The 12,922-nt window shown below is 36.8% G+C and overlaps 3 protein-coding genes across 5 annotated transcripts; 2 read left to right on the top strand and 1 right to left on the bottom strand.

Moving 5' to 3' along the window:
- The first annotated feature begins 396 nt into the window (after nucleotides 1–396).
- Dd (CTD nuclear envelope phosphatase 1-like protein dullard) lies at nucleotides 397–6,050 on the top strand. Of its 3 annotated transcripts, XR_011545844.1 has the most exons (6): nucleotides 397–908; nucleotides 1,493–1,559; nucleotides 1,660–1,861; nucleotides 1,989–2,206; nucleotides 2,499–3,022; nucleotides 3,142–6,050. XR_011545844.1 is itself a non-coding variant. In XM_070657687.1 (5 exons), exons 1-5 carry the CDS (start codon nucleotides 810–812, stop codon nucleotides 2,642–2,644), a joined length of 732 nt encoding a protein of 243 aa, XP_070513788.1. In that variant the 5' UTR covers nucleotides 397–809; the 3' UTR covers nucleotides 2,645–6,050. The 3 variants fall into 3 exon arrangements, 2 of the variants coding, with proteins under 2 accessions (XP_070513788.1, XP_070513789.1); XM_070657687.1 differs by having other exon boundaries at nucleotides 2,499–6,050; XM_070657688.1 differs by having other exon boundaries at nucleotides 398–899; nucleotides 2,499–6,050.
- Pex14 (peroxin 14) lies at nucleotides 5,056–7,269 on the bottom strand. Its single transcript, XM_070657686.1, has 4 exons — nucleotides 7,036–7,269; nucleotides 6,556–6,876; nucleotides 6,096–6,331; nucleotides 5,056–5,587 (listed from the first exon to the last, which is right to left on the bottom strand). Exons 1-4 carry the CDS (start codon nucleotides 7,084–7,086, stop codon nucleotides 5,419–5,421), a joined length of 777 nt encoding a protein of 258 aa, XP_070513787.1. The 5' UTR covers nucleotides 7,087–7,269; the 3' UTR covers nucleotides 5,056–5,418.
- Nucleotides 7,270–7,606: 337 nt separating this feature from the next.
- LOC139103165 (ubiquitin carboxyl-terminal hydrolase 35) lies at nucleotides 7,607–11,423 on the top strand. Its single transcript, XM_070657604.1, has 3 exons — nucleotides 7,607–9,291; nucleotides 9,525–9,751; nucleotides 9,902–11,423. Exons 1-3 carry the CDS (start codon nucleotides 7,781–7,783, stop codon nucleotides 10,837–10,839), a joined length of 2,676 nt encoding a protein of 891 aa, XP_070513705.1. The 5' UTR covers nucleotides 7,607–7,780; the 3' UTR covers nucleotides 10,840–11,423.
- Nucleotides 11,424–12,922: the final 1,499 nt, after the last annotated feature.

Here is a 12,922-nt window from a genome sequence, read left to right on the forward strand (position 1 = left end):
AATAACGATTCTCTGGTTTATATAGCAGAGAATAATACGTGCGCGGTATCTTTAGAGTCATATATTTAACATTTTCCTACTTACCAACATAAAAAAAAAATTTTTATTTAAATTAAAAAAATATGAAAAATTGAGCGACAATTTTATTTTTAGGTTAGATTAAAGACATAAAAACACACATATATTTTAAATTTAAATTTAAGTCTAAGGAAAGAGCGTCACGAGAATTTTCTTTTATCCATCGATTTGCAACATTTGAATCTTCCGGGACGACGTATCGTTGCCTCATCATATGAGTACGCTCGGTCGTATTAGGTTCGAACGTACTTGGGAGCCACTAACCAAAAAGAAGAAGAACGTACGGGAGCGCGGTGCGCACGGAAAAATTAGGTCGACGCGCGGAAGATGGCGGCCGTTGCGTGGTGGTGCGCCTAGAGAAGCTGCCCGTGAACGTCCGGATCGGCATGAAGGGCTCCCGGTGAGCTGGCGGCTGTTCACCTTCGCGATCTCGGTACTCTCGTGCGGCGCAGCGGCAACGACAGGACGGCCCGCAGCGGGGGGCCCACCGGGGGGCGGCTGGGCACCGGTTACCACCGGCGAGAAGACGCTCCCGACCGTCCGTGACAGTTTGGGCCGCGTTCACGGGTTTGTTTACGGCCACCGACCGCATTTTCGGTGACGAGGAACAGCGAGGGACGGTGGCGGCGGGAGCGGGAAGGTCGAGGTGCGCGCGTACACACACAACGAGCGGAGGGACTCTGGAGATAAAGCGCTGCCGGACTTCGGCCCGGTGGGAAGAAGCAGTAGAGATGCTGAAGCAATTGCAGATGGGGATGAGAGCTTTCCTCTTAATGGCCTCCCGCGTGTGGACCTGCATCTGCTTTCTCCTCAAGAAGCAGGTTAGAGCCGTAAGTAGGTGCTTCGCGCCTCAATTCGCGCCTTTCCCCGCCAGACACGAGTCCGCCAGGAAGGACCCGACCGTGGCTTCAGTTTTTACTTGCCCGACGATGATCCTTATCACCCTCTTGAGTGAACGCATCCAGTGATACCTCTGAGCCACTTCTACTTTGATCTCGCTTCAACCTGTTCTTTGAAACACTTATTTTCGTTAAGAAACAACTTAATTTTCTTTCCTTAATTAATTAAACTTAAATAATTTAGTTCTGTATATTAGAAAAAAAAAAAAAAAAATTCTGTTCCTGCATATACATGCACTTGTATTAATAATTGCGTTTTTAAGATATGTTCCTTTTTACGCGACTCGTGTCTGCTTAACGAGATGCAAATTAGAGGTGTAAGTAGTTACTTAATGTTGCATCTATGTTACAGAATGTTATCACTATTAATCTATTATTTTTCTATTTATTAAACATAAAAATATATTTTAATTCACATAATTTTTATTTTGACTTAATAAAGATTTTGTGGCTGTAAATATTTATTAATTCAGTAGTTGTTATCTTTTTATTTTAAATATATTATTTTGTTTTAGATCTCACAGATGCAACCAGTCAAATATGAGATCTTCCCACTTTCACCTTTATCTAGGCACAGACTTAGTACGTATTTCGACGATTAATGTATAAACTTTATTAATTTGCTGCTCGCGTAATATTTAGCTATTTTTTAGAATTCGTATACAATGCAAGTATGTTTCAGGTATAGTTAAGAGAAAAGTATTAGTGCTGGATTTAGACGAGACGTTAATTCACTCGCATCACGACGGAGTGGCAAGACCGACCGTCAGGCCCGGCACGCCTCCAGATTTTGTTCTCAAAGTGACGATAGACAGACATCCTGTTCGATTTTTCGTCCACAAAAGACCACACGTAGACTTTTTTTTGGATATTGTTAGTCAATGGTAAATTACAATACACGATCTGTAGTTTATCATAAGTGTTTTATAATTACATCGATTAGTAATCTGCAATTTTACGGTTTGTTTTAAGACTGGATTAATTACTCTTTCTGTTGTCTTTATTTTTCAGGTATGAGTTAGTAGTTTTCACTGCATCCATGGAAATATATGGGGCCGCAGTCGCGGATAAACTAGATAATAACAGAGGTATTTTAAGGCGCAGATATTATAGGCAACACTGTACGCCAGAAATGGGTTCCTACACTAAGGATTTATCAGCAATTTGTTCAGATCTCTCTTCAGTCTTTATTCTCGATAACAGCCCAGGAGCTTACAGAGCCTATCCACGTAAGTGTGCGTCTGTGTATGTGTGTGCACGCATACGCGCGTTATTAAAATTTTTTTTTTTACTTTTACTATTTTTATCATTTTTTCCATTCGCATTTAATAAAATGAGTCAATTCTATTTTTTTTTTAATAATTAATATTAATTCTACATTTTCTTGATAAGAAACTTGTGGTGATACCCTATTTTATTATTATTATTATTTAAAAAATGCATTAATTCGAAGTCATTGGATAAAATTAAACAAAACAATAACGTCATTATATTATTATTTATTCTTTTTTTATGCCACAGACAACGCGATACCCATAAAGTCATGGTTCAGCGATGCGGGGGACACCGCTTTATTAAGCTTACTTCCAGTCTTGGACGCCCTTCGTTTCACGCAGGATGTGCGATCTGTTCTTTCAAGGAATTTACATTTACATCACACTTGGTAGCGAAGTTGAGATTGAATGACACACTAGATATTCTAGAGTTGAACCTACTAGCAGTTTTAGTTAGCGTGTCTAGACTAGGATTATTATTGTTATTAATTAATAGTAACATTAGATCGCTGCCCGTATAATGAGACGATGAGAGAAAGAGAGAACGAGCGAAAGAGATTGAGACCTTCTTCAATCTTTGTGTTTTGCATACTCGACCTAACAGTGGCGAGTAATTATCAAAGGGAATTGATATTTAGCCAATGATTACGTCAGCACAAAACATCCTAGGATAATTCTTTACATCATGCAACCAGAAGTATAAAACGAATTACGTTTTCTGTCACAAGTCACAGACTAAAATATGAAGATGAAGTAGAACCGCACTAGCCGGTAAGATTTTTTTAATTTTGTTAAGAACTATGTTTAAAGCCTTTATTTATGGATTCGACTGCACATTATAGAAGCATTAATTTATAAAATAATTTTGTTTTTGTATATTATTAACCTAGGATGAAAGAAAGAGAGAGAGAGAGAGATGTACCTAAGTCAAATGGATATTGCTGTAACTCACTGTATCAGTGAGGCGGCTATCCTGGTTAAACCTAATAAAAAAGTATTAATATAAAACCAGGAAAGAATGACACTTGTTTTCGTCAAGACTTCCACATCATGAAATATTACATGTACGCAATTATGATCTATAAGGTTGATTGCATTAATATGCGCTCTTACAAGAAAAGTTTATAATATGCGACTTAACGATATATACATTTCGCTTTTTTCGATAAAGTGAATAACAAATTTATAAATTGTGAGAAAATATTTGTAAAAAAATATGTATTTTGTATATTTTTTGATGTGATTTCAATATTCATTAGATATTGATCGTAAGACTTGGTTTCTAATAACCCTGAGATTGTAAGATTGAGGCAAAATTAATTTACGCAGATTTCTCGCAGACACTTCAATGTGAGTAACAAGAGTTGTACAAAATTATTTTTTATAGTGTATAAAAAATATTTTGTTCGCACCTTTTTTTTTGTATATATTCTATTTAACTTGTATTGTTTTACAATAACGTATTGTAATAAAAGAAACTTTCGTTGTACAAATTATATTACATAATTGTATCTCTCTGTATAAGTTACATGTATAAAATATATATGATAATGTGCGACTTTCTTTAACGATCGACGTTCAAAAATATAAAAAGCGAATGTAAAGAGCGGGAAGTCTCAACTTATGGTCTTAAGATTATTACAGTTAAACGAAGAAAATCTTAACATTATATTAAATCGTAATAGTTCTAAATAAATGTTACGTAAACGTTTGGTAGCATCTGTTCCATCAGCACAGATTATAATTTATTAATATCGCAATCGCGACTGATAAAAGAGAACGAGCGGATCACATATCATGAGCTCTCCTTGTAAGTGATATATAATAGCCAGCTATACACATACACACGTAGCATGCGTGCGTACACGCATCGGTGTAATCTGCTTGTTTAGCGATGTAACAGTAATATCGAGCATTACACATTTGTACATATTACTCGGATGTATTCGAGTGTGACTGACCTTCGTGTGAATGGCCAATGTAAGTTACAACATCTGAACTTAATTTACATGTACGTGACTATGTGCGGATATGGGTTGTGTGTGTGTGTGTGTGTGTGGTGTATGTACGCGCATAATACATACAGATGCATGCATATACATTTATATATAAGTGTAAAATCAACTTATTTGACTTGGAACGTTAAAGCAGAACAATACGCCCGTGTGTACAAGATCTAGCGATATCAGTCGTTCTTCAATAAAGATTTTTTAATTAACGCCACCGTTTTTCTACCACATATTGTAAAACTCGTACATTTTTGTTAGAAATCGTTCTTGAGAGCCACGGGCGGAAAAGTTCAGTTTATTTATTCACTGTCGTGAGATTGATCTGTACACACAACGCCGTCTGCAACGTGGAAAAGCAGCACTCGTGAAAGTATCTTGATTTCTTGGTTTATAATACAACGGTATTTTCGATATAAAATTTACAAGAGTCTTAAACGTATACTTTGTAAATGTTTTTCATGTTTTCAATTTTTCTATTAAAATAGCATCACTTAGACGTACATTATATATATTAAATAGTTGCTTCTGACGATATAGAAAATTGTCCTAGTATAAACTCGTTTCTAAAATAATAAAACTTAATTCTTCCAAGTTTACGAAGACTATCGGAAGTATCGCTTTTGCCAGGATCGCGTCGAAAACGTTGAAGAATTTCTAATTACGTATTTTCCTTCTTGCTTCTCTTACATACTTTGTACTGTACAAAACTGATTTAATTCTTTAAAGAAACTACTAACAGTTCGTTTATATCTTATACAGAAAAAAATTACATTTTATTAGAAAATTACGAAGAAATTTTATAATTTATTTAATTGATTTATTTCGTTATGGATGTTTGTTATAAAAAATGACACAATTGGTAATGTAAAGTCACTTTTGGACCATTATACATTTTAAAACTTGCCCTTTGTAATGGAACATTAATAGATATTACAAAGATATGAATACTATATTCACAAAAATGTAGATCGACGCTAATACAAGATGTTAAAAAAGAATTCGTATTTTAAACTTTTTTAACATCTTGTACAAAAATAACACGGAGCACGTTTCAACATCGTGCACTATTAAAATTACAATCTTTTTCAATGTTGAATACATCGTGTGTCGAAGACTATCATTATGGAAGGAATTGCGACAGATTTGAGAGATCTAAGCTCATTCTTTGGGCGGATCTTCCCGAATCATTTCCAAAGAACTATCTGAATTGTTAGTGCTGCTTCCACTTCCGGCGTCATCTTCTCGCTCAGTTACTTTCTCTTGGCTCACGTTCGTCGCGCTCAGCTGCCATGGTGGTATCGATGCCGGGGCAGTGGGAAATTGTTTCCTAAAATAAAAAAAAAAATAGTATTAAAAATTATTAAGTTTTTACTAATAAAAATAATAAGTTTTTAATAATAGATAATAGTAAATTTTTTGTGCGTACTAAATTTACAATATGACCCCTAATACCTACAAGTAATCCAACTAAAATGTGTGCGATAAAATGTTACTACTTTAAAAGCGCAAACGGTCAAAAATAGGAATAAGAAAAAGATAAGCACAAATTTGTATTTTAAAATCATATTTTGTAAAATTCTTGAAAGAGAATTACTGGCATTGTATTCAAGTATCAATTTCTTAAGCAATTTCGGGCGGAATAAGACTCTATATGTGTGAGTGTAAAATTGTGACGTATGATCTCGTGTAAAATAACGATCTTAATATAAGTAAATATTATATATAAAAATCGTAATGTTTAAACGAATTAATCTCATTGTATATGGCAATAAATTGCTATTGACGATCTATATTTTTGATACAAAGAATTATGTTAAAAAAAAAAGAAAATGCACCTTGATAAAAGTAAAGCTTTCAGACTAGATAATTCGTGTTTAAGTTCCTGCACCAGTTGCGGAATAGACAGGTCCAGCGCTTGGTGCTGAGTCAACTTTTGGACTTCGCTTTCTATTTTCGAAATCGAGTCTTTCACTTCTTTCATAGAGTCTTGGACAGTCTTGTCCAGCTCAGTTACCTTCTCTTCTACACCAGTCTTTTTCTTTCGACCAAATAAATAGGATTCTATAAATTTCTGCAAAATTAGAAGTTGCATTACATTTCAAATATAATTAAAACAAAAAAAAATATTTACATTAACAAATGTAAATATTTTATTTTATATATTAAAATTTAATTATCCTTATAATAATTCTTGTAATTCCTGTAAAATTAAAAATTACAATATAAGAATTTCTTCAAATGTTTTGTAGGAAAAAATGTTATTTAGAATTCTTTTTTATAAAAAAAAAAAAATACCTTATAAAACCAATAAACGCAGAATACTGTCGCACCGATTAATGCAGTTAGATTGAAGAATTCTTTAATTTTGAACAAAATTTTTGGCTGGTAAATGCTTGCATGGCGATGTGGATAAACAGATCCTGGCATTGGTACAGCAGTATATGGATTCTGACTCTGAACAGCATTGCGATCTATTATATTGTCAGCGGACGCTAGTTTGAAGGCTGTCTTGATTTCCTCGTTCGTAAGACCTTTTCTTTTGAGAAATTCCTGTTTCTGAATCAATGGACTGCATGACACTTTTGGATTTTGTAAGAATTGCACAGCTGTTTTTACCTTTATAAAATTTCAAATATATAAGTTTATTTTTTATTTATTCATTATTAAGTCATTATTAATAGACAGAGCTAAACGTATCATTAAAATTTTATAAATATTACACAATTACATAGAATTTTTAAATTTACATAACCAATATAATCAGAGAGAACTCACCAGGTTCTCCCGCAACGGGAGAATATTATTATTTGTATCTTGGTCAGTCATTCTGACTAGCCTTCGACCATTCGTCGCGCTTCTTATTGCTAAAAAGATTACTGTGCAAAATTCTACATTACAAATTGCAAATCACACAGTCGCCCGTATAAAAACAATCACAAGAATCGGTCTTAGCCGAAACCCGGAAAGCGCTATCTAGACACACTTAAGATCCAGAATGATTGCGAGTAATGTAAAATTAAAAAAAAATTGTTCTACATTCTTCATAAATAATTTAAACGCGCAAAGTCATCTTTGAAATACGAGGAGTCACTTGGAACTAGAAGAACTAGTCTAATTTAAAAAAAAAATTGATTTAATTTCCGGTTGAGCACACCAGAAGTTAAATCGATTTTTTTTCCAATTTCGAGAAAATCCGCTGCGAGGCACTACTCTCGTTACAGTTTGATTCGTCCGATTCGTTCGATTCTAATGGCGAGCATGAATATATAACTCACTTCAATCAGACGAACTTTTTTAGTTCTGTGAAACTTCGTTACGCGCCGCCAGCAACCCGTGGAATAAATTACGTCGCGTCTTCGCTCGTTGAACTGGTTGTCTGGAGTGGCATGTGATTCATGGCGCAGTATTCGCTCTTTTTTTTTCCTTCTTTACGCTTTTTCTTCAGTATGAAATAACTTTGATTTTCCCAAAACTCGTCATCGGCAGCAGGTTAACGAGTTGCAAGCTAGGCGAAGCCGCGATGGAGTACCGAGCGTATCCAGCCAGCGAGGCGGACGCCGAGCACGTCTTGAAGAACGACGTCGCACAACGCCTGAAGTTGATCGTGTCATCGAGCGACGCGGCGGCCGTCAACGACGCCTGGCTGACGCTGCAGAATCTGCAGGATATGCGCCAGTTAACTGACTGCGAGGACCTCTTGCGCGAGCTTCTACACGGCGAGATAAAGAACGTGTCGGAGGTATCGAAAATCATGGCCTGGATGGCAAACCGCATACCCGAGAGACGTTTCAACGAGGACCCGATCTCGAACGACGTCGCGGCGATGCTACGGATCGTGGAGTTGGATGATATGTCGCACCTGTCGCGGCTGCTAGGTGCCCTGATCGAACATAAAGTGTACCTGCCCAAATCGGCGAACCACACGAGACTCTGCGAGGCGATAGTCACTAGCTTGTCTTCTTTTCAGATGCCCTCGGAGGCGTGTAAGATAGGCGAGTTCAACGAAAACACCAATAAAATTCAGCACTTTCTCAAAGTGCTGTGCTCGAACACAAAGAACGGCGACCGTGACATTCTAATGTTTACCTGTCTCCAGACACTGTATAATATCATTTCCGACCCAAACAGAAAGCCAGAGCCTGGCCCAGGCCTGGCCGCCATATTGCAGCTGGTGGAAGCATCCGTTATTCCACAGGCAGTTGACTGGATTCTGTCTCAGTCGCATACCGATCACCAGTTAATCCAGGCCCTGAAGGTTCTTTGCAACTGGCTGCCCAAGTGGCCCCAAGATCGCCTGAGCGTTTGGATCATGGAGTTTATTCGTGGTTTGGAAAAGCAGCAAAAATATTCCACTCTCCTTGAGCTAACAGAATTCTCTATAGACATGTTAGCTCTGATGTTTAGAGTGCTGCTAGTGCCAGTTATCCGCCCAAATGCATCCAATGTTATATACTATATCTTGAAAAGGCAGAGTTCAGTATCCTTTGTGCAAAATGTAGCCAAGAGAATACCAATCCTGATTAAAGACTTGATGAATGAAGACTCAGACTCTAGCAAAGAGTGTATACAAAATCTGGTTAACATCATGAAAGTATACAGCAAAAGGTTTTCAACCTGTGTACCTTGTGGCAGCACAGAAAACTATCCTTTTCCAATGTTACCACAAATGCAAGTTGTAAGAGAACTCTGCAGAGAGCCAATTTGGATTGATGAGACAAAGGAGTTTGAATCAAATGTGGAGCCAGAGAGACCATTATCTGGCAAAGTTGGGCTGTCCAATTTGGGGAACACATGTTACATGAACAGTGTGCTGCAAGCCTTGTTAATGACTAGACAGTTCTGCCAGGAAGTGCTAATTTATTGCCCTTTGAATGATTGCAGCAAAACACATTTGTTGGAAAAGCTACAAAGTTTATTTGGGCTGCTGTTGTATTCCAAAAGAATCTGTCTGGCACCAACTGATATACTGCAGGCATCAAGGCCAACATATTTTTTGCCTGGGCAGCAACAGGATAGTTCAGAGTTCCTTTGGTTGGTTCTTTATTATTTTATTTTTTATTTTGCAAGTTTCAAATTTTTATTTTACAAAAATTGGTTTTTTATGTGTTATTTTTATACATATGTGTAAATTGATTCTGTTAAAGTAATTAATTAAAAATATCAGCCAAAATAATTAATAAAATTTACTTAATATTTAGTATTACTATAAATATTTTTTATATTATTATAAATCTATTTTATATTAAAATATACATTTTTTTCAGTCATCTTCTGGATGTTCTGCATGAACAAGAAAAATCTGCCAGTTCAAACTGTGGAGGAAACGACAATTCATCAACTTTAAAATGCAAAATTGAGAAACAGGACGACGAAATGACGCTGCCGATAGAACCAACAAAAAGTATCATTAAACGTTGGACGACTGAGGAAGACTTAACGGAAGGTCTGGCCTTACAACGGAAAACGCAATCACTAGCAGACTTTACACGAGGTAATCTTCGTTTATATGTCTTAAATAGATCAAAAAGAACACTGAATTTTTTCAACTATACTGTTTGTATTTATATTTCTAGTCGTGTAATATATTCTACATTTGACTTTAACGCTCCGAATATTTTCTAATATGTAAATAATGTTACAGGAGAAGAGCTAGGTCAACGACTTAGCGACTCCCACTCAGACTCGACCGACAGCGGCATACAGTCCGTAGGCGGCGAGGAAACGGGCGCCTACACGTCTCTGGTGCACAGAGTATTAGGCGGAGAGTGTCAGATCACCTATCAATGTGCACAATGCGATACCAGTTCTCGCAACACGGACAAGTTCCGCGATCTGCAACTGTGCTTCCCCGAGGAGATCCAGGAGAATCAAGAGGTTTCGGTCCAGGACCTTATCAACTACTATCTCACGCCTGAGAAACTCACGGGCGAGAACAAGTATCGCTGCGACAAGTGCACGAAGCTGTGTGACGCCCAGAGGATCATCACGATCCTGCAGGCGCCCGCGTATCTGATCTTGACACTGAAGCACTTCCGCTATGATTTCGACACGCGATTGCGGACGAAATTGCGGCACAAAGTAACATACAACGATACCATACAGCTGCCGGTGTCGGCGGTGCCGTTTACCGTCGCGGAGACGTATCACTTGTACGCCGCCGTGGTACATTCCGGCTATAGTATGGACTACGGGCACTACTTCACGTACGCTTGTGATTCCAAGCAGAACTGGTACAAGTTCAACGACAGCTTCGTGACGCAGACCACGTTCGAAGACTTTAAGAGTCTGAAACCGCCCGACACGCCCTACATACTGTTCTACGAGAAATCAGGGGCTCACGACGGGATGCTCGAGGATGACAAGCCCGAACTGTCGACTCTAAGTAAACGTATACAGGATTTGGTGGCGAACGACACTACGGACTATATAGAGGAGTTGCGGCGTCGGGCGATAACGTCGCAACGCAGCCAGCTCGCCGCTAAGCCCCTGAGACAGTATAACAATTCCGACGATGACAATCCGCCGCCCAGCAGTTGTCGCGGCGCGATTGACGTCCCGGCGAATCGGTTTCTTTATTGAACGGAAAAATCCATCGCGCGAACGGTGACAGATCTCGCCAGTTGCGAACGACTGTATTCGTCTAAGTATTTTATATTTATATATAGTTTAAAAAATTACAATCGGCATGTATAACTGCAGAGGCGTTTTATGGTTCTATACCATATCGTACTGCTGTGGGAAATTTTATTGAGAGTCGATATTAGATTTTGCATCTTGCGTATACGCGTTGGGGTATCGCGCCGCATGTATAGCCGACTAACAGTTGTAACTTGACGGTAGTCACATTGTCTGAAGTGGTTGCGACGGTTTTGCAAAATAGTGCGAAGTGCAATGATGACCGGAACTTGAATCTGTGCAAAACGGATGTGTACATACGTAAAACATAAACGAACACGCATGCAAGTAATAGTTACACCGAAGAAATACATATGTGTTTGTGCATGTATGAAAGATAAGATACGTGTTAAGATAACAAGTAATTAATGTTTTATTAGCCGCTAATGATGTATTATAATGTGTTCAGCATTTTTTAAATCAGCGTCGATCGGCTATTTTTAAATTCATGTATTACTGTGGACAATTACAATCCTAGAACAGCACAAGTTTTAATTTTATCATCATTATCGCTTTTATAAGACTTTATAACTGTAATGTATGCGTGTGAGTTTTTTACATGCACTGTCGAGTTAGAATTTTTTTTACTTTACCTCAGTAAATATATTCAACTCTTTCGAAATAATTATAATTTTATTGCACGTAAAATGCTATTATTTCGATATAATTTCTATATAATTAAAAAATCTAATACTTTGTTTTCCAGGAAGTTTTAAATATATTTATGTTTAATTTTGATAAGGGAGTTATTTACTTGAGTTTATCGAGCACTTGAAATTTTTTAAAGAAAATTTTTTTCAGATTATTGTATTTTTTTTAAATAACTTGTTCGAGTTATTTCAAAATTATTTTGTTAAAACCTAAAAACCAAGGGTGAGCAAATAAGTGTCTCACTCTGCGTATACAAGATGTTAGAGTTCTACTGATAACACTATTTGCGTATTTTATCAATCGATATTGTACTCTTAATATTTTATTTCGGTGGAATTTTGCGAAGTTTTGAATATGAATTGTAAAAATAAATTTCTCTCGACAAGGAACTAGTGATATATATTCATAACTAATTTTTTGATTTCGAGAAAAATTTATTTTTCTAATTTACTAATTAACTAGTTGTATGTACACTGAGCGGCAAATATGGCACTTGCCATATCTACCGCTCAGTTTACATGTATATATATATATATATATATAAATATATATATAGAACATGTTGTTGTTAACAAATAGATACAGCACGATATCGTTAACTGGAAAGTCGATAACTCGCAAAATTTTATAATATCAGCTGTTTTCCATTTGCATTTGAGCTCAGATAATTCTCACCTGCGACGTAGTTTTGTCTTCCTTCAATATTTATTAAGTAACAAAGATAGAATAAAGTCACAAGTTAGAATTATCTGAATTTTCATACAAGTGGAAAGCAACACTTGTATCGTGGGTTTTACATACTTATCGTGCGTGAAGTGCTTGTGTGAAGTTACCAGTGTTGTTACAAGAACATTTAGGAAAAAAAGAAATACGATCGCCGGCTGTGGTTCTTTGTACACGCGTTGCGTTATCACGAAACAGTATTTGCTAAGTACAAGAGATACTACCTGATTTAACGTTGTTGTAATTGTTGCGTTGCGGTCGCTTACAAGCTTGCTCGTTGCACTTTGTCGGGGAAAAAAAAGGAAAAGTTATAAAATAAAATCGATCTAGATTCTAGATAAACACATGTACATATTGCATGAGCGCGAGCGCGTCTTTTTACGGTATAATATATGCGACGTTCGTTTGAACATGCCACAACGAGCCTTCATTTATCAAAGCGGCGTGGTCTCCATACTTACCTTAATTGTCGTAGATATTTTAATTGACGGGAAACTTATTTTTAAAAATTGCAACTGAATGTGTTGTAGCTGTCGCTTATAAGGCTTAGCAAAATAAAAGTTTATCGTGTTTTAAAATTATAAAAGCTGTAGAAATGGTTTAATTGTAAGGA

This window comes from Cardiocondyla obscurior, linkage group LG06 (assembly GCF_019399895.1).
Source record: "Cardiocondyla obscurior isolate alpha-2009 linkage group LG06, Cobs3.1, whole genome shotgun sequence".
Taxonomy (NCBI): domain Eukaryota; kingdom Metazoa; phylum Arthropoda; class Insecta; order Hymenoptera; family Formicidae; genus Cardiocondyla; species Cardiocondyla obscurior.